This window comes from Carettochelys insculpta, chromosome 3 (genome assembly GCF_033958435.1).
Source record: "Carettochelys insculpta isolate YL-2023 chromosome 3, ASM3395843v1, whole genome shotgun sequence".
NCBI classification, from domain to species: domain Eukaryota; kingdom Metazoa; phylum Chordata; order Testudines; family Carettochelyidae; genus Carettochelys; species Carettochelys insculpta.
Genome location: NC_134139.1, coordinates 26,437,470 through 26,462,702, shown reverse-complemented (window position 1 = coordinate 26,462,702; position 25,233 = coordinate 26,437,470). Strand labels below are relative to the sequence as shown.

General features: G+C 40.9%; 1 protein-coding gene across 3 annotated transcripts; it reads right to left on the bottom strand.

Moving 5' to 3' along the window:
- Nucleotides 1-799: 799 nt before the first annotated feature.
- MTIF2 (mitochondrial translational initiation factor 2) lies at nucleotides 800-24,357 on the bottom strand. 3 transcript variants are annotated; one of them, XM_074989501.1, is made up of 14 exons: nucleotides 24,038-24,357; nucleotides 18,390-18,621; nucleotides 17,767-17,887; nucleotides 14,805-14,976; nucleotides 13,797-13,957; nucleotides 12,571-12,747; nucleotides 9,739-9,878; nucleotides 8,116-8,240; nucleotides 6,908-7,112; nucleotides 5,528-5,732; nucleotides 3,861-4,001; nucleotides 2,284-2,448; nucleotides 1,818-1,958; nucleotides 800-1,224 (listed from the first exon to the last, which is right to left on the bottom strand). In XM_074989501.1, the coding sequence occupies exons 2-14, from the start codon at nucleotides 18,612-18,614 to the stop codon at nucleotides 1,055-1,057; spliced, it is 2,148 nt and encodes a 715-aa protein (XP_074845602.1). In that variant the 5' UTR covers nucleotides 18,615-18,621; nucleotides 24,038-24,357; the 3' UTR covers nucleotides 800-1,054. The 3 variants fall into 3 exon arrangements, with proteins under 3 accessions (XP_074845602.1, XP_074845601.1, XP_074845603.1); XM_074989500.1 differs by having other exon boundaries at nucleotides 817-1,224; nucleotides 5,528-5,780; XM_074989502.1 differs by lacking the exons at nucleotides 17,767-17,887; nucleotides 18,390-18,621; nucleotides 24,038-24,357 and adding an exon at nucleotides 15,800-15,887 and having other exon boundaries at nucleotides 923-1,224; nucleotides 5,528-5,780.
- Between the last annotated feature and the right edge of the window lie 876 nt (nucleotides 24,358-25,233).

The window sequence follows — 25,233 nt, the reverse complement described above, 5'->3', positions numbered from 1 at the left end:
ACCCAGAAGATTAGCAGAGCATCCATGGCTGGCACTGTGTGTTTCTCTTGGTGGTGCACGTCTGCATATACACTGAGGCACACAGTAAGGTTTATTCTGCCCATGGATGGAAAAATTTAGAGGAAACACTGTTCATATCCAAAACATGCATTCTAGCACAGGTTCTGTGGACACAATTTTTGGAGACCGTATGCAGCCACCAACTTTTGCTGGTGGGCCACTCAAATTTTTTCCCCAAAATACTTTATAAGCTTTAGGAAAAACAAACATCACTTTTCACTGCAGACTTACTCAGCCCTGACAAGCCTGGGGACAAAATCAACCCTGGACGCAGTTCAGGGGAGGCAGCTGGGAGACTGGAGCTTCTGTCCCAGATCCCAAAGCCCAGGCACAAAGCCCAAAGCTGTACAGCTGGAGCCCACGGTCTGACAGTCGGAGCCTTTTGCCCTGCCACATCAGGGCTGAGGCCCAAAGCCTGAGCCTCATTCCCTCTTGGAAGGTGGGGAGTTCACCAGCTAACTTCTCCTCCAGTGCTGTGCCACAGGTGTCTCTGGAGGAGAGCAGTGCCCAAACCCTACTGGCAACCCCAGCAACCATCACCAAATCAATTTGTCAAGGAAGCAACACATAAGGGCAGCTACTTTGCCACTTCAACCCTCTCTCCACATCACAGCCCAGAAGATTGTGGCCACAAGAAAACCCCTGATGGCTGCAAGTGACCACACCTGAGAGACAGTGTACATCCTCTTCTGTCCTCAAAGTGTTAACATTGCCAAGCTCCTCCCAAGCTTTTCTATGGCTTATCATGTTCTGGGTGTATGAAGCTGGCACAATCCTGGAGTGAGAAAGCCAACCTTGTCATTCACAGACCCAGAAACAAATCCTTTAACTTTTGATATACCAGCTCTTGGCACCTCTGCTGAAACCCCAATGAATTCGTCCAATACAAGCTACTTTCTAATTGTCTTTAATATAAGAACATTCTGTAAAGATGATCCTGTAAAGGAATAATTCAATGACTTTGCTCCACCACATTCAAGTGAAGTAAAATGATTTAAAACCCTGGATCCCAGGAAATTGTCCTGTTAAGTTCCCTGTCCTCATAGCAGATAATGTCATCTCCAATATCGAATTCTATGTTTTTATCCAAACTGAGGCCACAATCCATGCCGGTTTTTATTACCTGGACATCATCTTTATGGTGCTTCAATGAGGTTAAATATCCTAGAAGGAGAATGCATGTTAATGCAGAAAAAGTATAGATGTAAAAAAGACTAAGGTGGACATAAAAACAAACAACTCCCACACCTCCCTGCATCAAAATGGCAAAAAGCTACCCAGCAAGAGAAATGCAAGAAAGTACTGATGTTTAGTGATGCTAATCTCCATAATTTAAATAGGTTCTGAAAATTAGGTTCTACTGTTTTCAAGTTTAATTGGGTACAGCATGATTTGAAGATCTTCCTTCACAGACTGATTTCAAGGGTTCAGAGCATGTGGAAGTCTCCTATAGGGAAGGTCCACCCGGATGATGAGTCAAGAAAATGTCTGTCCAAAACCAAGTCTCCATGCATTACCTAATCAAGAGAACAAGCCTTACAGGTAGTAGACACATTCTTTTTAGGTGAAGTCCACTATAAATAGTGTATTAAGCTGACTGAACAACTTCTAAGGCCCAAATTCCACCTTCAAATACACCAAAACATTTTTGACTGACTTCAGTGGGAGTTGCTGGGACTGAGAATCTAACTCCAATGGTGAGCATGTATGTGTAGTAGAACACCACTATGGATAAATGTTTTGATAGTTTTACTTACCTTTCCAAATAACATCTCCATTACGAATTAATTTAAACTTCATCTTTCTGTCCAACTGCCCCTTCTGTACTCGACAGCCAGCCACTGGAACCTTGTTTTTTCCTACTGTGACATAGAAGGTTGCAAGAACAGAGGCCTCCCCTAAGGAAAAAAAAAACCATAAAGAATATGGGAATGTAACACAAATTGCACCAGGAACGAATGCTATGCTTCACTGTACTCTCCCATTGCTATCAGAGCTTTAATGTCTTTCTGGGTATTCTGCTGCTGTGTACTCAGGAAAATAACCACAGAGCAATTCTATGCAATCCAGTTTAGTGGGAAAGCCACCCTGGAGAATGAAATTTGTATTTCCTCAGCATAGGACTTTAAATCAAGGCCCACCTCTGAGTAGCAAAATATTTTTCCTACTCTGCAAGGAAGGTCTAGTTTTGCAATACAAAATTTACCATCCAGGAAAACTTACCTACTGTATGTTCTTCTACAGATGGGGGCAATTTGCTGCTCAACTCATCTTTCAAGTCTTCGATAAGATGGTAGATAATATTGTGAAGTTTGATTTTTACTCCCTTTTTAGCAGCCAGCTGCTGAATAGGTTTGCTTGCATTCACACTGAATCCATATATGACACCTGACAGATAAAACCACCACAGCTGATTTCAAACTTCAAGCACAGGAACTTTTTAGTTCTTCAAGTAGTACATAAAAAACACTTGGAGAGGAGCTAGCAAAGGTTCTCTTGGAATATTAATGTAATATGTTATTCCTAGTACAGTCTGTACTTAACAACTGAAAACCGCTTGCTTTTCTTAAGTTGATATTTTCATATTTACTAATTTACAATTACAATCCTCTTTTTCTCTTCCTTTAACTTTTTTTTTTTTGGCGGGGGGGAGGACAATCAGGAGTCATGTTATTCTGAAATTGAGCATGAATACAGCAATACCACTAAAAGCAAAGTAAAGTTTTATTGTTTCCCCATTTTAACTTTTCTATCCGTTTTTGGAATTAGACATCAGGTCCTGGATCATTGCATGTACAGTAAGAATCTCCAATGATATTCTTACTTTAGGAAAAGCTGTTTTTATGAGAAAAAATAAATACCCCAATGCTACGCCTAGATGAGTATTTGTTGCCATATCAGTCCCAGAATATTACAGAGACCCAGTGGGTGAGGTAATATCTTTAACTGGATCTTTTTCTCGTGGGTGAGAAGAAAGTTTTGAGCCACACAGCACTCTTCTTCAGGTCAAAGAAGAGCTCAGTGTTGCTCATAACCTTGTCTCCCTCCTCAAGAGAATATGGTCTAATTAAAGATATCTCACCTACCTACTCTCTAAACTCCTAGATGATACAATCAAATGTAATAAAGCAGATAGCTAGCTGGTTAGATCCTGTAATCTGGCTGAGAAAGATGCTACATGAAGGTGCAGGATGGAAAGGAAGTGCCTCATCTTTGGTCTAGACAAGGGTAGCTCGTTATCTTGGTCTCCACCAGAAATCAGAACAGTCTGTAGTAGGTTCTAATTTACACCCACCTATGGCCCAGGACAGATCCAGCAACCGGGGATCAAACAAACATAGGGCCATTCATGCCCCAGTGAGAGGAGATTTCAATAGGAACTGATATACTGACCAACTTCCTCTCCCACCAGGATCCCCCTGCACAAAAGAATCCTGGATAGGGTCAAGCACTATTCTCCTGAAGCAGCAAAAGCAACCAGAATAAGGGCTCAAATCTAGAGCACTGTCTTTGACACACAAATCTGCAGGCACGGTCTTCCACATTATCAACAGAACAATACTGTGTATTCCTTTCTCTACATTACATATATTTTCATTAGATTTGTAGCAGGGTATTTGTATCACTGCACTTAATTTCTGCAAAAGAAAAATATTTTTATATTTCATGCCATTGTATTGCTAATTAAATTATTACATGGTGGAAACAAAAACTGAAAGCACAGCTTCCCTGTTTGTTTAATAAAATATGAAGGTTTTCACAAGGATTGAAAGATCACTGTCTAAATCTATGTGCTTTACCATTAAATGTTTCAGCAAGATTTATGTCATTTTCACTGACATCACCTACTCCAAAATGAATCATATCCAATTCACATTCATCACTGGCATTATAACTGTCCAGAATGTTTAGAATGGCCTCAGTGGAACCATCTACATCACCTAAATAGATAAAATGTTTTATTATTAGACACTGAAAAAGGAGAAGTACCAAAATTGTAATAAACAAAAAAGACAAACACTGATACACAGAAAATTCTAGATAGTACAATATCAGCAAAAAGGACTTAATACCTTTAATGCATTATTTTTTTTAGCATGTAAGGACTTAATGTATTATTCTTTTTAGCATACAAACTGCTGAACATATTGCACAAACTTGAAAAGTGTGGTATTCTAGTGTGAAAAGTAACTGAACATCTCATTAGAGGGGTGCAACATTTGTTGCCTCTCAATGACTTTCAGATCAAGTTTGCTTAGTTGTAAATATTTGCAAGAGTCAGCCCTGCACACTCAGCCTGAGACATGAGTGGTCAAGCGGGTGCTTCCTAGCTCTTCTTGCATCATCACCATCATCGCCTCTAAAAATTTGCCTGGCCTCAGTTCTACCAGTACAACATTATTGCTTATGCAGTTGGATTAACATTGCTGATGATATTCTTGTAGCCTATGTGTCTGCACAGATAACCCTGCCACTGGAGTTCAGGGCCCAATTTTGCAAATACCTGAGCATTTGAGCAATTATATTTTTATGCACATGGAGTTTCAACAGGACTGCTCACTTATTCACTTGCTTAAGTCTTTACAGGATCGATGCTTTAGTTAGCAATCCTACTGCTCAGCTACGAACCAGAAGAGAAGCCGACCAGAGTAAAATACATTTCTTAACAAAGCAAATGTGTCTCTGAACAGAGCCAGGAAGCAGGTCTGCTGGGTAAGAATTTGCCATACTTAGAGTTACTTTTCAGAGTTAAAAAAATCAAACCTTCAAATTTATTGAAGTCATTAAGTAATGCTTACGTTAATTTCCATAAAGAGAAACATTACTATCCTGAAATTCCTCCTCAAAGAACTACAAGCCAGTACTTAATTTTAGGACTGAAAAAGAGCATTTTCTTACTATGGTAAGATTTGTGGTTCAAGACATGTTCACAGGTTCCACTCTCGGTATGCATGGAGCCCATATGCACAAGATTAGATTCTTTTAAATAGCAGTGTGCGGCTCGGCACGGCTACACTGGGGGTCCTTTTCGAAAAGGACCCCCGTGTAGCTGCATGCTTTCGAAAGCGGCGCTGTCAAAGTGCCGCGGCTGAAGCGTCCTAATGCTAATGAGGCGCTGAATATTCAATTCAGCACCTCATTATTAATCTTCGAAATATGGCTATTTTGAAGATATATGCACGTGTAGACACAGCCTATAGGTGCCAGCTTACTGCCACCCCATCCTCTATACCCTTTGGCCACCCCATCCTTTACACCCTCAGCTACAGGATGCAAGAAGGGTGATAATGAACCTCAGCAGATGGTGTTATTCACAAGAATCAGAACTCATGCACTAAGAGTGGAATCTGTGCGGATACTCACTCAAAAGAAAATCCTTTAATTACAATAGATTTTAATTTAGACTTAGGAAACATGCACTAGAACAACTGCAAAGTCAAGTGAACATCTTTGACAATTACAGCACCTTTAACAATTACAGGTAGCACACTTCTGTCACTCTCCACTTTCTCTTTGGGCCTCAGAGCCATTTTAAATTTGCTATTTTTATACAGCGCTCTTTTTCTTTGTCTCCACGTCAGATGGGCTAGGGTCTCTCTTTCTTTCTTGTACGCATCTTTGTGTTCCTTTCGTTTTGCTTCAATAACTTCTATATCTTGTTTAATTTTCTCCTGTTGTTCAACATAATTTCTCCAGTCAATAACTTCACGTGCCCTTTGCTTGGCAGAAGAGACAGCACTGTTACTGGGCAGTTTGGTCTGAAAGGGCATTTTTAGCTGCTTGTCTGAGACATCATTCAAGCACTTTCTTATTTTTAAACTTTGTTTTCCTTTTAAGTATTTTAAAGTCTAGCTAAACAATCTAGTTTACACAGATGAGGTACTCAACATAGACAAGTTTTCGAACTAGCATACAAGGGCATGGTAACCATTCCATAAACCCCGTGAAATAAACTGTTATTTTGCTCCTAAGTATCTCTCATCTCACTATATGGCACAAAAAAATGACACCAGTGACACCAGAACTATTTACCCAAAACAACAAAGAGGATCTTAAATTGATTTCGGAAACATACTATGCTCAATTTATAAAAGATTATTGTAGAGTCTCTGGAGCTTATTTGATATCAGAGTCACTGGAAAGATACATCTGCAGGACTTTAAGAACACAAAGGTGGGCTTTTTTATATTAGGTCGTACAAAAGGGATAGGGAAAAAACACAGAAAGCTTTAAAGAAGCCAAAGTCTTAACAAATGGTACTGCTTGCATTGTGCATTGACTTCAGCAGAGTTTAAGTTAAGTAAGTTAGGAACACCAATTTTTGTTTTAGTTTGAGTCTCATTACTTCTAAGATTAAGAATAATGAACCCATTAAGTCTTGGTTTGTTTTAAGTCATATTTTAAAGTAATTGTATGCTACTGAAGAGACAATCTTATGAGTCTCTTGAGAAGCATGTAGGAAGAAATCTGTAATTTTTTCAGCCAAGGCAATACGGAATGAGAAGCCTTCCAGACACCAACTACAGACAGAGGCATGGGGAAATAGGAGATCACAGGTTACACTTCCATCCCATTGAAAGGTCTCTTTCTTTGGCTAAATGTGAGGCAGATCAACGTGGGTGTGCTGAAGGAAGGGAAAGAGTAAGGGTTGTGTGTGTTAGTGGATTCTTCAACCCATTTGTGGAAAACCTATTCCAAGCCTCATTTAGTACCCAGGTTTTGGCTTCAAGCCTTAGTTACTCCAGCTCATTCTGAATAAACATTACCATTTTTATACTTAATTCTATCCACATTACATACTGCAATGCACACATATTAGCCATGCATTAAGTAATTCTTGCTATACCTCAGATTCTACTTCAAGGATTTCATCTCCTGCTGAAGGGACTTCCTTCCAGCCCACAATTTCTACTGGCATGCTCGGAATGGCTTCATCCATTGCTTTGCCATTCTCGTCAAACATCAGGCGCACTTTTGCCCAGCTTTTACCTGCCACCAGAATACACCCTTTTCTTAGAGTTCCTCTCTGGATTATGGCTGTGGTTACTGGACTAGGAGGAAGTGAAAGAGGAAGACAAATAAAATTACATTTACTATCGTATTTACAGTTACATGCCTTCAAGAAAAGATGAAAAAAGCAAACATCAAACAGTATTTGTTGTAATCTCAGAACATTTCTATTTCACCACCATGCTGAGGAAGTTTTAAAGGAGACTTGAAGAGGAAAAAATGGGCTGTATCCTTTTTATTTTCTTTAGATATATAAAGATGTTAAAAATTCAGGAACTGCCTCATCTTCAATTAGGTACTGAGAAAACTTACAAAATACATGACACAAAGAGTCCTTCAAAAAATCCAGAATGTACCAGACACATTGCTTATATTTCTAATGTAATAAACATTATGCAGAAATTGTTTAAAAGAAACCTTTCAGGCCTCCCCTTGTATATTGTATATAAAAAGCCACAAAATTAAATTGATTTATTTCTCTTTGCAGGTCCCTTTTAAATAGCACCATTTTAATTTTAAAGAACAAAAGGACACACTTTATTGAATTGTTCATAAAAAAGTTTCAATTTTAAAGTAAGTAAATCACATAGGTTAAAAACTGTCAATATTTTTTCAAGTTAAAAAAATCTGTGTTAATATTTTATTTAAATAGATAAATTTTGTTTATGTTTTACCATTTATGTTGCCCGCTTATGCTACACTTTGTTCCACTGGAAATAACATAGCCCAGTCAGTTTCTAACTGTTCATTTTCTGATTCCCATGTAGGAAAGCAATAAATACTGCAACGTTTGGATTGCAAACACTGTTGAGGAATTGTTAACACCTCCCATCACCCCACAAAGATTTCTTTCATTTAAAACATGAAGATTTTATTGAAATAGATACAGAATACAAGAGCATGATAATTTAATTTTTTTTTCCAGTTAAAACCTACATTTTGGAAACCACATGGACAGTGACTCTTTAACAAAGGCAACTGGAATAAATTTAACGTAAACATCAATCAAAGGTTGGAAGGAATTCCGATGATTAGTTTACCTACCCTTTTCCTTTATCCGACCGAGACTCTATTATGGTTCCCTCTACTAGGCCTGTATTGTCTGCCTTCAGTTCCAACATCTCTGCCAGAGTGACAGTTGCCTCTGCTAAAGCCATCAAGTTCTCACCCTGCACCAAAAAAAACAGTTAAGAATTAGAAAAGAAGCTAGTTACAATAGGTTCAAAAGATGATTCTTTAGTACCAGCATGTGTCCCACTACATATAATCTACAGTTTCACCTTCCACAATGTGATTCAATAAACAACGCCTCTGCACCTATGCAGAGGATCAGTGAAGTAACACGACAGTGACCTAAGACTGTTGTGCTAGCAGTTCTGCATACAAAGAACTGCAGCATGCAAGGCCCTCTCTCTCCCCTTCTTATCATGAGCAACAGCTGCTTCACATCCAGGGTTAGTGCTGGAGATAGGGAGTTAAAACTCTGTGTGAGTAAAATTATTTTTCTGAAAATATTTCTTGCCCTTGAAAAAATTTTGAGGAGTGGAGAGATGTGGTGGCAAAGAGCAAACTGGGTAAGAGGAGCAGCTTTGTGTGGTAGTTGGGGTGCACCTTTTCCATGCTTCCAGAACAAATTTTGCCCTCATCTCTCTTGATCTAAATTGATGACAAGTTAGCAGCACTCCGGTATGAGAATTAGTACTGTGATGCCAATAGCAAGCTTGTATCTATCCATACAGAGGAAGGAAAAAATGAAATATTAACATATTTACAATGAAATTCACAAATGAAGTTCCACAAGCAAGTCAGTAGGTAGCATATAGAAGGAGAGCTACTCAAGGCAATCAAGCAAAGGTTGAGAGATCGGAAAGAGACATGGTAGTAATTGTTCATCTCAGCCAGTCCTCTCCTTCCTTAATCATTCTAGAGACCAATTTTCTTTTCAGGTTGGAAAAGAATGAACATGCCACAAACAGATTATCAGTAATTACACATCAGTGAAAAACAACATAAAAATGAGGCTGCAACAAAAATGAGTAAAATAATCATTTTTATGAATCCACATTGAAATATTTGAATTTGCTGCCAATTCATTAAGGGAAAGAATAGGACAAATTAGGAAAGAACAATAAAATCATTAGCATACTGTACATTTAATTCTTGACAAGATGATTTTGCACTGACCAAAGTTAAGTGCAAATGGTAAACCTAGGATTACAGGTTAGAGTAATTAACTATAAGTTGTCTACAGGAAGTAGATATATGACACCTACTCTCTGCTGACAACAGTGACCCTTGGTGAGACTTGCATTATGAAGGTAATTATATTTGGTTTTTCTGTCTAACTTCAACACTATCTTCTTTGGATGTCTTTTGCTCAATCACAAATATGAGTAAGTGACAGAAAAAGTCTGAAACAAATAGTAACAAAAATCAGAGGCCACTGGAATTTTGCCGCTAATCTCTTTCTCACTAAGTGCTGAATGTGCAAGAATGTGCATGAAACTCAGAGCTCTTGGTTCCAAGTGATTCCATTGGGCCCTCAGAGTACTCAACATGCTCAAGGTAAAAAAAAAATTCATTTTCCAAGTGCACAAATAAAAGCCTGGTCTGTATTTAAGATGGCAGAACTCCTTGAACACGGCCATTCATCTACCAAAATTTTACCTTAAGTGCAGATATATGTACAGCCTGAACATCACCCCCATACTCTTCACAAACCACATCATGAGCCAGCAATTCTTTCTTCACTCTTTCAGGATCAGCGTCAGGTTTGTCACATTTATTTACGGCAAGGATGATAGGAACTAAGAAACAAATAAGTATAATCTCAAGCCAGTATCACAGCATTTACCTAACCTCTAAATTAAGTTAATGTGCGCTTTTTCCTCAGTTATTGCGGTTTGCTACATGAAACACAAGTGAATCCTAGCTACATGTTTAACATATGCATTTGTTTACACTAGGCTTGAAATAATGCACATAAATGGTCCAAATATTGAAAATGACATTAATAAAATGATACCACTGCTGTTTCGGGTTGCAATATTATGGGAAAACACTAGGGCTGTTTCTACATATGCCACTTGTTCCAAAAGCGACGTGCTAATAAACAGCCTGGAAAATGCTAATGCTAAGATTGGGCTTCAGGAAGGAGAATTTACTTCCGGGAGATCCAAGAGGGCTGCGCTTCTACACGGCTATTTTGGAGTCCGAAAGAGATTCTCCCAGACTTCGAATCATATGACCGTATGTTGACGGGGAGACCAGAGTTTCCTTTGGCATGTGAACTGGAACAAATGTCATGACCAGTATCCTGTAAGCAATGGTACAGAAGTAGCAGGAAGGGAAATCCTTCATGCATCCCTCCTACGTGAACGATTAATGAATTTCAAAAGAGTTGCCAACTAGCCCTCCCACAACCTCAGTCAAGGAAGTTTATATAAAATATGACCCTTAGGAAGCTGGAGGTTTACTCACTGAGAAGATGTATAACGGAAAAATGATCTTTTGCTCTTCTACGTACATCATATTGCTCTCAACTTCCTCAAAAGCCAAAACAGTTTTGTGGATGTGCGTTTGCCGAAACTATTCTAGAGCTTTTAATCTTCTTTCCCCCTTCAAAGTGATTCTGCAAACTCTTGCATGCCACATACAGGGTGAAACAGCTGTGATTTAAGCCCTGGACAATTTGATATAAATGAGTTACAGGGCACTCTACGACTGCTGAAACCATGCGTTTGGTCCAACATGGGTAAAATGTCTTTTCAAAGTATTGTTTGGATCTACTTTTCTTTTGGTGGTAGGACAAGAGCTAAAACTTCAAAAGACACTCAAGAAAAAATTCTGATATATTTAAAGAACCAGCAGCATACATAAAAAAGTCCCCTTAGCAAGAAGCCCATATTTTAATAACATCATTCAATGTTACAGATCTAACTCACAAAACATCTTTAGATCTATTTAAAAAAGTCTTTATCAAATCATCACTGTAATTTACCATCCTACACATTAAAGTTTATTAGTTCCATTTAATAATGGATATAAAAAAAGTCTTCCTCATGCATCAAGAAAAATTGGTTGCCTTGAGATAGTAATAATTTAGAAAGCTTTTTAGAGAATTAGCCACAAAGATATGAACTAGTTAATATTGAGGCTACAATAAAAAAAAAAGTTAAAATTAAGCATATCAATACAGAAAAAAATATTGAAGATGCTGAGAAATCCCAGTGATGGCAATGTCATTTCTATGTGAGCAAACTAAAGATTATAGGACTTGAGAAATTGAAAGTGATTTTAAAACTAGCTTAGAAAACAGAATGTCAAGCAAAAAAGACATCTGAAATTGCAGAGAGGTTTTCAAAAATGGAATGTTAAAATGACTAGACATGAATAATTTTAATTTCTCTGCAAAATGAGGAGAGGGAATAGCCTAAAATTCTAGAGAAATATATTACTAAAATTCCTCCATTCTGCAGCTTGGGGCTAGAAGCAATCAGTGGGATCAGGCATATGAAGTACATTTCTCCAAGACACGTATCTGTTCAGTGCTTTCCAGACAAATCCCCAGTAGGGTCCATGTAGTACTTGGTTTTTGGCCCTATGTTACTCAACCTTTCTATCAATAACCTGGTAGAAAACAAAATGAACACTGATCAAGCTTGCAAATGACACAAAAATTGGGGGAAATGGTAAACAACAAAGAGGACAAACTGCTGATTCAGAAATTTATGGATTGGCTGGTAAACTATGATCAATCCAAGAATGTGCACTTTAAATACAGGTAGATGTAAATGTGTATATCTAGGAACAAAGACAATATGCCACGCTTACAGGATGGTGAACTATATGCTGGGAAGCCGTCACTTTGATAAAGATTTTGGGGTTGTGGTGGATAATCAGCTGAACAAACGCTCCTAATGAGACAGTATTAGATACAATTTAGCTTAACAAAGAGAAAATTAAGGCTTGATTATGGTAAAAAAGAACCTAGATGGTGAAAAACTATTTTTAATGGTTTCTTCAAGTTTAGCAGAGCAAGGTATAACGCTACCCACTGGCTGGCTAGAAGTTGAGAATAACCAACCTCTGGAACAATTTACCAGGGGTTGTGGTAATTTCTTTACCACTGACAATTCTTAAATCAAAACTGAATATTCTTCTACAAAGTTGTTCGGTATAAAATTATTTAGGGAAAATTTTATGGGCTGTGCTATACATGATAACAATGGTGCATTCTGGCATCATAATCTATTTGGCACATTTATATTAGTACTCAAAGAACTCAGTTATTTCACAAAATTCTTTAAGGAGAAAAGCACCTCCAACTTGAATGCACTTGGTTCAAGGATTATGTTTTGCAGGAGAGGACTGCCTGATATTTGTAACAGTATTTATTCTCTGAATTGCTACAAGAGCACATCTTGACTTATAGAGTGGGGGTACTGACACGTCACAAATTTTTAAAGATGAAATGTTAAAAGGTCACATATACAGTACCTTTAGCATTTTTAGCATGCTGAATGGATTCTGTAGTTTGTTTCATTACTCCATCTTCTGCTGCTACAACCAATATAACAATATCTGTAACATGGGCACCCCTGGCCCTCATTGACGAAAAGGCAGCATGTCCCGGAGTATCAAGAAAAGTTATTTTTTCCCCAGAAGGCAAACATACTGTGAAAACATAATTTAAAACACAATACACTTTAAGCGTGATCTTTCCTATAGTTTCATTGAACTAAATACACCTTCCCCTATGAATTAGTAACATCTATGAAAGTTAGCACACTTATTCATTTCATGGCAGATATAAAAAACATGAAAAAAGCAATTCTAAAAATTAGAATAACCACTGAGTGCCCGTGATAAGAGTACTGCAAATGTTTAAGGTAATAAACTAAAATGGCCTCTGTGTTTAAGTTCACAGTATTTGTACAATGGAACTGGCATTTGGGCCCCAGAGACAAACTCAGTAAATAAACGTTAACTATGAGTTTCATTTGTAAATACTGAGGCCTTCAAATGGGGTCTATGACAGATCAGCAATAGAACTGGATGCCTATCAAAAGGGAGTTCAGCACCTGAGTGCCTCAGGAACTTCTGAAAATCTGTCATAGTGCCTTTTACCCATAAATCTTAAAATGCCTACATCACCTTGCCTCCTACCTGCAAATGCAGAAAGTATTTTGATATGAAGCACAACAAGTCTATAGATAGACAGACAGACAGACAGATAGATAAAATGCATATGTAAAAATTTATATGTTTCTAAGTGTCTTCATTATTTCGCAGGTGGGAAAACTGAAGCACAAATATGAAATTGACTTGGCCCCACCAAGATCTGTGGGGGAAAAAAAGGGTGCTGAATCAAAATCCAATATATGCTCCACTATACCACGCTACCTCTCTCTAGCACAGGAAAAAACAACGACATATGCAACTGTAACAACAAGGGGAATAGCAGCTAGGCACACTACAATTACCCAAATTTTCTCCTTACTCTTAAAAAAAGTGCCATGGGATCTTTAATGTTCCCAAGTGATTGAGATGTTACAGTATCATCATAACATTGCAAATAGCATGCGAAATTCTTTTGAGTTCTAGTGGTTTTCTCACTACACAACCCTGCATATGATTATCTTCTTTCAAGTGAACTAGAAGCAAAGCTGACTAAATTGTATAATGAGCTATTTTTGTATATGTTATATATGGTTAAACCATACCAAGAAATGCACCAATATGCTGGGTGATGCCTCCTGCTTCCATTGCTGCAACTTGAGTTTTTCGTAATCTGTCAAGTAAAGTTGTTTTCCCATGATCAACATGTCCCATTATAGTAACAACTGGAGGCCTTGGGGTTAATAAAGCTGGATCAGCAGGAGGCCTACAATTAATAGCAAAATATTTGTTTTGCACACATACACTTTACGCATAAATAGTAGCCCTAGTAAGTCAGTCTGTGGCCATGCTAGCCCCCTCCTTTTGGAAGCAGCATGTTAATGAGGGATTTCAGCAGATGCTAAATGACACGCTGACATGAATATGCCCCACTCATTAGTATAATGGCAGCCACGCACAACTCGAAAGTTCAGCTTCCAGAATGCACACTGCCCGTGGAGCCAGGGGCCTTTCGAAAGGACCCCCTGATTTCAAAAGCCCCTTTTTCCCCCAAAGCCAAATGGGAAAAAGGAGCTTTCAAAATCAGGGAGTCCTTTTGAAAGGCCCTCAGCTACATGCATGGCATGTGTTCCAAAAGCAGCACTTTTGAATTGCAGGTGTCTGTCATTATGCTAATGAGGTGTTACATATTCATGTCAGCACCTCATTAGCACCTGCTGATATACCTCATTAACATGCCCTTTCTGAAAGGAGGGAGCTAGTGTGGCCACAGCCTCAGTACTTAATAGAGCAGTCAAGTACTTCCTGCTCTTCACAAAGGAATAAAAAGTAATACAAAATCTTAGCAAATTACCTTATATCAGCTTCATTTAATACAAAAATCCCCATCAGACGAAGCAAGAAGCAACATTTTTTATAAAGTTGCATAAACTCAACATCAACTAAAACATAGTAAGTCTTAACATTGAAGTTGCAATTACATAGAAGTAGGAATTACACAGGCAAATGAATCAAACAACATTTATTTTTTAAATATTATCAACTGCATATCCCAAATGTCATATTTTAATAGTACAGATAATAGGAAACAATCAAAAGAATAGTCATGTTACCTTCTCACAGCATCTTTATTTTCTCTTACTTTTTCTTGTTTTAATGTTGCCCATTTGTACTTCATTCCTGATTTTTTCAAAACTTCCTTGATCCAGACTTCTTCCAAAACTGAATCTTGTTCTAGTCTGTCTATGTCAATGCCTGAGAGTAGTAGGGCTTCATATACATGATCTGATTAAAGCAACAGTAAAAATTTTTAATAACAAGGACAGAGATACCTGTTAACACAGTATTTCATCCAATATTCCAGAGCCATTCAAGGAAGGAAAGGAAAAGTAGCAGTTTTCCCTCCATATATAAAATATTTGTATCTTCCCAAAATACTCTCTCTCGACTCAGGGCTCAACCTTCAGTAAGTTGTTCTGAAACAGCACAATCCAATTACATGCTTTAATTAATTTATTCATATGCTCAACATTCAAGTTTTTGATATATTTTCATCCTGTACATATGGAAAGAGACCACTAACGTAAGTGAAGTTTCAAGTACATCTGGTGATGCAAAAGTCTTGACAACTGGTGATGCAAAATTATTTGTTGGTGGTCCATGGACTAGGCTAAACACATGGTTGCTGTGTTCCTCTCATTTCATGATGTTAAACTGCATTAGCAACAGCAGAAAACACTTTTTCTGCATCACTTTCACATTTAATTCTTTAGCTGCAGCCTCTACAAATATATTATGCAATTGTTAAGTGGGTGATGTGGGGCATGCAATTGTAAATAGGAACCGGTCAAAGTTAATGGCCAAATTCTGCCCTCTAACACACACACTACCAGGGATAAAACATTAACTCCTCCCTCCTCACCTCAGATTTCTGAAAATGTGATAAAATGTGTTTATTTTATAGACTTACTATCCCAGCCTATCCCTTTAAAATTTATACTGAATGCGCTAGAGTACCAGCCACTAATAGGATGCTTTCTCCTATCACCTGGAAGACTTTTTTTTAAAAACAAATGTCTCGACTAGTCCAATTGTTTTATTTACCTACCTCAGTTCAAATTTTTCTCAGATCAAAGGAGCTCAACATATCTGAATTCAGATGGTAAAGAAGTGCCTCAGGCAAATTTTTGTTCATTCCCCCCAGTCACTCTTTTTGTAGCACTAGAAATGCAGGAAACATTGCAACAATTGAGTTGCTAATAAGCACTACTGGAAAACGTAATGAGCCAGCAGATAACTCAGACATACACTGAAGCTACGTCTACACAAGAAGCCTCTATGGAAGACAGAAGTCACTTTCGGAAGAGATTTCCTGGCAAAACTTCTTTCGACAGATTGTGCCTACACATAAAAGTCAACTGAAAGAGCAATCCACTTTGTTGACAGAGGGCAGCCAGACTGCCCTGCCCTCTCTTGACAGAATGGCTCACTGGCAGCTCTGCAAACAGGACTGCCCGGATGATCTGGAAGCCCCGTCTGTCAACAAAAGGGCCCCAGAGCGCCCATGTGGCTATTTTGTTGACAGAACACTGTCAAGAAAGACATTATACCTGAACAAGGAGAGGTATAATGCTGCCAGTGGATGTGCTGAGTTCTGTCAACAAAGAGCATTTTTTGTGTAGATGCTCCATGATTTTTCCTGACAAAAGCCCAGTTTGCCAGGAAAGGCCTCTAATGTACACGCAGCTGAAGAGACAGGGCAGAATTTCTTTATTGTCAGCACAGTGTTGAGAGCAGCTGCTAAAGTGGGCATTTAAATGCGCCCAGAATTAGGTATTAAAAGCTGAAAATTACAGTAAAAGCCCAATTATCTGGCACCCGAATAACCAACACATTGGGTTAACTGAAATGCTGAAAGGCCAGTCACCCAGCTGGGGCTTGCTGCCTCAGGGCTGGCTGACCAGCTTGGCACTTGCCTTGCAGGAGGGGTGGAGGGTGCAGAAAAGCACAGGCTACCTGTTTGCCCAGCCATGGGTGCAGAGCAAGGCTGGCTGCTGGCCCCAGTTTAAATGACTGCCACATTTTATTATCTGACATCCCTGGTTCCCCAGGCATGCTGGGTAATAAAGCTTGTACTATAGTATGATTCTGATAAAAAATTAATTTCAAGCTATTTGCTGCAAGTAGCACTATGCCCCATAGCTTTATTAGTCTATATTAACAAGCAGTCCCATATCACCTTAAAGACTAACAAATTTATTAGGTCACAAGGGTCAAACAGATGTAAGCTCTACTGTTGTAAATCCCAGCTTTCTTTGCCTACACTTGGATTTTGCACTAGTACAGCTGCAGCAGCAACTGAAATTGAGGTTAATTTCCAATGCAGACAAGGCTTGTATAGTTCTAGATGACAAAGTATTTTAAAAGATTGGAATTATAATAGCTCATTTTCAAGTGGAAAGTCAAGTACTAAATATGATGCTCAAAACATTCACTAATATGGCAATATCACCATTACTTATTTCGTCTTTTGCCATCAGCTTTTCAGCTTGGGAACCTCAGTGCCTGATGGAAAGCTGTATTGTTAGGAGTGGTACTATGCTTCTGTATTAAAGCACACACTACAAATGAAGTTGCATGATCATCGTAAATTTCATTTACATATTAGGTAAACCATGAAACATTTCATTACAGAAAGATGGAGCTATTCCAATGCTTTACCTGTTGGCTGGAAAAGCAAAGAATAAAATGGGAAAACATTAGAAACAGAAGATGTAGGTGACAAAGACATATCTACAAAGAAAAGTTCATGTAAAAAAGGCAGAAATATTTCTTATCTAACGGCGGTGTTCCACATATGGATACTAATATTTTCTCTTCATTTTGTTAAAACACATCAGAAATTTGCCTAGCAATGGACACAAAATTTATTGTGATCCTAATGAGAAAAGGTGCAGTAATCAATAATAATATAGATAATCCCAGCATGAAGCTTCTTATAGCAGCTTCAAAGCTCCATTACTGCCTTAAATAGAACACTAGTGGATCTTCTTTCAAAAGCATGAATTGGCTCACCGATATCTTTATGCATAGCTCTTGCAAGATCTTCAACTGTCATCCTCTGCCGTATCTCTACCTCTTGCCTTTCTATTTTAGGTTTTATTGGCGGTAATTTTTCTTTTCCCAGTCTTTTCCCCTACAAAGGAGTAAGATGTGCATAAGGATATACGGGTGGCGTAAATTAAGGAATGACTAATAAACTATATCTGTCCAATGAAAACAAAAATTGTAGTTTGTAGGCACAGAAATGTATTTCCATTACAAACAAATTACTTGAAGAATTGTAAAATAGTGTGGATTTAAAAATCATTTAGTGGCATTTTTCCTGTTATTTGCATCTCTATAATTTTGAACAATTAAAATCACTTGTTTATAGTCAGTTTTTCTTTCAGATTCTTAGGGATGAAACATTTGGATTTAAAATACTTCAAATGAATGTTTGGGAGAGAGCTACAATGTCTACATTAATATATCTTGTAAATCTAAAGTAAGTTCTCTATACAGAAGAGTAACAATATTATACAGTAAATTCCCCAAAAGCAGAGTTTTTGTTAATGTAATGAAAATGTCCCAAAATTAATTTTTGCGCTTTGTACTTTCAGATAGGGATAAAGTAATTGTTGGAACCTATTCATTACCTCCTTTGTAGCTAAAAACCTACACTGTGAGAGTGCAACACTGATGAATGTCTCCGCTTGCCAGTAACGTGCATGCAGCTGAACTGGCCACATGGGGTTTGTGGATGACTGCACAGGCTTCCACTGTGTTCTGTGAACCTTCCTGTAAGAAAGACTATGCAGCTGTCTGCAAGCAGAATGTAACTGGACTAGGTTTTCCAATTTCAGCATCATCCCTCGGTTCATTTTTCCACTGTGAATAGAAAGGATAAAATGAAATACATTAGCTTCCAACTTTCAGAAGTATTTCCCATGCTAACATTAACTTGAAATAAAGACACCCAAGTTTTAAACAGCATATATTAAAAAACTAAATTAAGGAAAAATGTATTTTGCAACTACTTTATTTTCTTTAAAAATGACCTGTTTCTTCTTACACCTTTCAAATAGCCATCTATGCTATACTGACATAGCTTGAAAACCACTCTTTCGCTAGTCCCTCAACTATCTCTTTGTAGGTCTCCTTGAGTATGTCTGCAAAATAAGGAAATTCACACAAGACATACTATCCCTTCTTAGTTACACCAATGCAAATATCTAATGTAAGCATGTTAGACTGGTGCAAAACAGGTTTGCATGGTGTAGTTTAATCCTACAACATACTGAAATAAACTGCACTAGTGTAAGTACTGCTTTGCACATGTATAAAACACTTCCATCTACTTCTTCAGACAGATTTCCTTTTGTGTTTCCCTCAACTCAGTTAAAGACAGCAGTCTGGATGTTCTTTTTGTCTCGTCTCACAGACGTTTCTGTGCCAACTTTCATGCAGCTTATTATACTTAAAGTGATGACCCCAAACACGTTCAGCTTCCTCATCAAAGGTATCCTAAAATCTTACTTGTACCTTGGTGCAAATACCTGCTCGTGAACAACTGTACATCTTGGGTGACTTCAATGCAAGAGTTGGAGCTGATTGGGCCTCATGGCCTTCCTGCTTAGGACACTTTGGTGTGGGAAAAATGAATGACAATGGACAGCGTCTCCTTGAACTGTGCACCACAAACACATTCTTCCGAACGAAGCCACAGCACAGAGTGTCGTGGAGACACCCACGCTTGAAGCACTGGCATCAACTAGACGTGGTCATCACTAGGCGTAATAACCTCAAAAACGTCCTTCTGACACGCAGCTATCATAATGCTGACTGTGATACAGATCACTCGCTAGTTCGCTCCAAGCTCAAGCTGAGACCCAAGAAGCTGTACCGCTCTAAACCTGCTGGAAGGCCCCGCATTGACACCAGAAAGACGGCAAACTCGGAGAAAGCTGAAAAGTTCAGACAGACCCTCCAGGAAAATCTGCGCAGCGGCCCTGGGGGCGCCGATGCGACATCCAGATGGCAACATCTGAGGGATACAGTTTACAACATGGCCTTGTCGGAGTTTGAAAAAGAGCTAGAAACATGAACGACTGGTTTGAGGCTAACTCCGATGAGATGATTCCAGTCATTGAAAAGAAGCGCGCTGCACTCCTGGAGTACAAACGCTCACTGAGCCAGAGTACCCAGCAAGCATTTAGAGAGGCCAGAAGAACAGTACAGCAGACAGCCAGGCGCTGTGCCTACAACCACTGGCTCCAGCTATGCAGCAGCATCCAGACCTGTGCTGACTTTGGTAATCTCAGAGGAATGTACGAGGGTATGAGGAAGGCATTAGGACCCACCCAGAACAAGATGGCACCCCTGAAATCCAAATCTGGTGAAGTCATCACTGACAAAGCCAAACAGATGGAGCGCTGGGTTGAGCACTACTCCGAGCTGCACTCATGCGAGAACGTTGTGGTTGACGCAGCCCTCGATGCCGTCGAGCTCCTACCAGTAATGGACGAACTGGATCAATAACCGACTGTGGATGAACTGAAGAGAGCCATCAACAGCATTGCAGCAGGAAAGGCCCCTGGCCAGGATGGTATACCTCCAGAGGTAATCAAGTGTGCCGCGGACACACTCCTGGAACCCCTACATGAGGTACTGTGCCTGTGCTGGAAAGAGGGTGAGGTTCCACAGGATATGTGCGACGCTAACATTGTAACGTTGTGTAAGAACAAAGGAGACAGAAGCGACTGCAACAACTACCGTGGAATCTCCCTCCTAAGCGTCACTGGTAAACTGTTCGCTTGCGTCATCCTTGGCAGACTCCAGAAGATTGCTGAGAGGGTGTACCCCAAATCGCAGTGCGGATTCCACGCAGAGAGGTCTACCGTTGACATGGTCTTCTCTCTAAGGCAGCTGCAGGAGAAGTGCAGGGAGCAGAGGAAGCCACTCTACATAGCCTTCATCGACCTGACCAAGGCCTTTGACTTGGTCAGCAGGGATGGTCTGTTCAAACTGCTCCACAAGATAGGCTGTCTTCCACGGTTACTCAAGATGATCCAGTCATTCCACGAAGACATGAGAGGAACCATCCAATATGATGGCGCATTTTCGGATGCTTTCAGAATCAGGAGCAGCGTCAAACAAGGATGCGTGCTTGCTCTGACATTGTTCGGGATCTTCTTCGCACTCCTCCTGAAGCATGCCTTTGGATCTTCAACAGAGGGCATCTTGCTGCACACAAGATCTGATGGGAAACTGTTTAATCTTGCAAGGCTGAAAGCTAAGTCTAAGGCGCGGGAAGTCCCCATCAGAGACATGCTGTTCGCAGACGATGCTGCTGTAGTGTCTCACACAGAAGACCAGCTTCAAAAACTGCTGGATCAGTTCTCCAAAGCATGCAAGGACTTTAGGCTTACCATCAGCCTAAAGAAGACAAACGTACTTGGTCAGGATGTTGCTGAATCACCATCAATCAGCATTGACAACTATACGTTAGAGGTCATCCATGCGTTCGTTTACCTCGGGTCCACCATCACTAACACCCTGTCGTTGGACATTGAGCTAAATAGGAGGATCGGAAAAGCGGCCACAACTCTGTCCAGACTCAGCAAGAGAGTGTGGAATAACAACAAGCTGTACACTCACACCGAAATGCAAGTCTACAGAGCCTGCATCCTCAGCACCCTCCTTTATGACAGCAAGACTTGGACCCTGTATGCCCACCAGGAAAAGAGGCTGAATGTCTTCCACTTGCGCTGCCTCAGGCGCATCCTTGGAATATCATGGAAGGACAGAGTGACCAACACCACCATCCTCGAGCAAGCTGGAATCCCAACCATGCACACCATCCTCAGGCAGCGTCGGCTCCGCTGGCTTGGCCACGTCCACAGGATGAATGATGGAAGGATTCCAAAAGACATCCTGTATGGTGAGCTAGCCTCTGGCAAAAGACCTCCTGGACGCCCCCAGTTGTTCTACAAATATGTCTTCAAGAGAGACCTCAGAGAGGTAGACATCGAGCTAGACAACTGGGAAGAACTAGCAGACAACCACAGCAGATGGAGGCAGGGGTTACACAAGGGCCTTCAGAAGGGCGAGATGAAGATCAGACAGCTAGCAGAGGAGAAGCGAGTGCACAGAAAGCACACTAAGGACTTGCCAGACACCCACCACATCTGCAAGAGATGCAGCAAGGACTTTCACTCTCGTGTGGGCCTTCATAGTCACAGTAGACGCTGTAAATGAAGCCCTCAATTGAAACTATAAAGGGTGCGATCCATAGTCTATGCAGACTGAAGGATGCCTTCTACCTTGATCCTTGTAACTGAGGCAAAGTTAACCAATGAAAACAGAGAATTTAAAAAAACACAAAACAAACAAAAAAACCCAACTAGAAACATTAAGGCATGGATGCCCTACTGAGGAACCACATAAACCTGCTATCGCTGTCTTCACATCTTTCCTATCACTTCAAAATTGTATTGTTGTGGAGGATAGAACCCTCTCATTGGAGGCATTCAAACCGTAATAAAGCATAGATAAAGAGGAACTTACAGTTCATTCTGGAAAGTACTTATTCAACTCAAATTCACTTTGACTTCAATGGGAGTTTTGCCCATCTAAAAGACTAAATAAAATAAGCTAAGTGCATCAGAATTTGAGGTGTACGCCCAATCCTCCAAATTCCTAAATTTCTGTAATGAACTGCAAGATTGGGGTCATATTGTACAGCATGTCAGAATGTCATGTATATAATAGACTAATCTGACATTTTTGCAATAATGGCCACTGTCAGGGGCTGCCTCCTCACTCTGACACTCCATGTGCTGAAAGTGGGGGCGCACAAAAATGTTAAAAATACCGTGCCACTATAGGATCTGATTAAAAAAAAGCTTCCTAAGGTCACATATTCCCTGACCCTGGTGGGTAGTTCGCCACCGCCAAGGGGGAAAGCCTCCCTTTAAAGCCCAGGAAGACACACCTGGATAACTCCCTGTGGGGTAACCCCCAAATTTCACCCCTTCCTTAGGAGAGAGTTTAGAAACAAAGAACTGTTTAGCAGAGTCTCTGGTTTAGGCATGGGGGGGGAAAAAAACATAGACACTCCTCTAGGACACAGAAATCAAATCATTGCCTTAAAAATGAATTTATTCACAAAACAAAAGATGGAAACATTCAAAGAAAGCAAAAAAGCATACTTAGTTACTAGGCGTAATGAAAGCAATTAAAATTATTAATATTAGAGCAGAGAGAATTACTTCTCTGGGATGCCGCTTAGAAGTTCCAGAGCACAGGGGAAAAAAATCATCAACCAGATAGAGAAGCCCCACACCAAATCCAAAAAAAAAAAATCTGATTGCATCTAACTTAACATTTTCTTTCTCCTTACATATCTATGCTCTGAACATGAGATGGCCAAGATCTTTACCAGATTTTATTCATCCTGCTTAAGCATCTCCCAGCTCCAGCACAGAACCAAGACAAAAATAAATCACCTCTCCCTCTCTTAGCAGGCCACTCTTCAATTCAAATATCCCCTCTTCTCTCTTGGCAAGAGTTTCATGATTGAATTTTGGACAGCAACTGAACTGGTTGCATCGGTCAATTATCTCTCCCTGCCAAGAGATGAGGGTTCATCCATTCTAATTTTATGCAGTCTACAAAACTGTCTCTGCTACGTTGATAAACTTACAACTTTTAGTAAGGCTTACCTCTATCTTTCAACCCCAAAGTTAGCATTACATGGAGGTCTACCTTGTCATCTCACTCATATGTTAGTAAGAGAGGGGAAATGGGCCGTAGGGTCTTTACTCTTTATTATGACAATACCTATCTTTGCACCAGTTGATGACATCCATGACTCTATGGTTTGAAAGCAGGGCTAACCCTGCTACAACTCAATGAACACAGATAAAAACCGCGGTATCTATATGTAGGTTTATAGCTTTAAGGCTGTCAGGGACCATTACACTAACCTAATTTGACGTGCTGACTAATACAGGCCATGAGTACTTCTACAGCCCCTAACACTGCAGGATCTGGGCAGTCTGTACAAACGGCGGAGACGCTTGCACTGGCGCCACTGATGCCTGAGTGCCCGTGCAGTCATCTTCTGTAGCACAGAGCACACTCGGGGAGCTTATCGGATGACCAGTGGCTCCCGGACGCCCACGTAACAGCCGCAACCAGGCGCACCGAGCCTGTCACCAGGCCACATGCACGTCAGCCTCGTTACTCCTCTCCCACGCGCGTCACCCTGACACCAGTCCCCACTGCGCGCGCCCCGGCCTACCTCCGGCGGCAGACACAGGGGAACTCAGGCCCGCGCGGAAGGTGGCAGGTCACGTTCGAGCAACTCCCCCTGGGCTGCGCTGGGCCCGCTGGGTGGATCTCCCTGGCGCGCCCGACGCCGCCTTACAGCAGAGCGGAGCCAGCTCGGAGGCCGGCTGAGAAGTGGGGTGTCCCCGCGGGGACCCAGCGTACGCAGCCTAGCGGCTGGGCAGCAAGCCCGAAGGTACAGGGTACACGCCGAGGCCGCAGCCACTGAGAACAAGCCCTGACCCTCCCGCGCGACGGGTCTCAGGTAACACCGGCTTGTGAGGGCCCCCACCCGCCGAGCCACGTGACCGGGGTCAGAGGACATTGAAAGCGCAGCCGCGCGGAGCAAACTGGGTACGCAGGGAGCGGTGGTGGGCGGGGCCGAGGAGGTTCGCTGGCGGGGTTATGAAGGGATGTTGCGTGGCCGTGCTGCGGGCTTCGGCTCTGGTTGCCGGTGGGGCCCGAGGCAGCCGCTGTTAGCGTTGGGGGTTCCGCTTGGTAGTGCCGGGCCTGGCCGCCCGCTCGCAGAGACGCGGGGCTGCGAAGGACCCAAAACCGGCGCTTTGCGTGAATTAACGCTCAGGGTGGGCATTGTGTGGGTACCGCAGGTCACAGCCCGGCGCGCGGATCCCCGGGAGGCACGCAGCGGGGACTCCCAACGCCCGCTCCTGGCAGAGCGCCCTCAGGTGGGGCCCTCTGGCCAGCCCCCATCATTTGAGTCTGATGCTAACGGCGGTTCTCCTGAAAGCCCCGGCTCCGTGGCTAGCTGGTGCTGTCAGCCTTTAGTCTTAAAAAGTCAGATATTTGGCTGTGGATAAGACTTCAAAATGTGGGGCTGGTGTGCAGCGTGCCCCTGCGGGCTCACAAAGCTAGAAGGCAAACCAAAATAAACCTGTTGTGGTAGGTTATTTTACAGCCAAGCTCGTGATTGTTGAACAATGAGGGTTGATAGTAGTACAGAAGCTGAGAAGGGGAACAGGAGTTAGCTTGGAATATCAGAGATGGTCACAGTTTTATTTTTCCAAATACCTTTTACATGCAGAACAATACGCTGTCATCATCATGGCAAATCCCGGGGAGATATGGTGTCCTTGCAGATCATGCATTGCCCAAGGTAATCTCTGACTAGGTTCTTAGGGTAAGCTAGCTGGATATTGAGTTTGTCTGTTG

Bases quoted from the DNA above. Each gene is read 5' to 3' on its own strand.
- MTIF2 (XM_074989500.1), bottom strand. From the start codon at position 18,614: ATGAACCGAGGGATGATGCTGAAATTGGAAAACCTAGTCCAGTTACAT. The intron at 9,879-12,570 runs GTACTGTATATG...TTTGTTTCTTAG, and splicing joins GCATGCTAAAAATGCTAAAG to TTCCTATCATCCTTGCCGTA. The intron at 7,113-8,115 runs GTAGGTAAACTA...ACTTCCTCCTAG, and splicing joins CGGTCGGATAAAGGAAAAGG to TCCAGTAACCACAGCCATAA.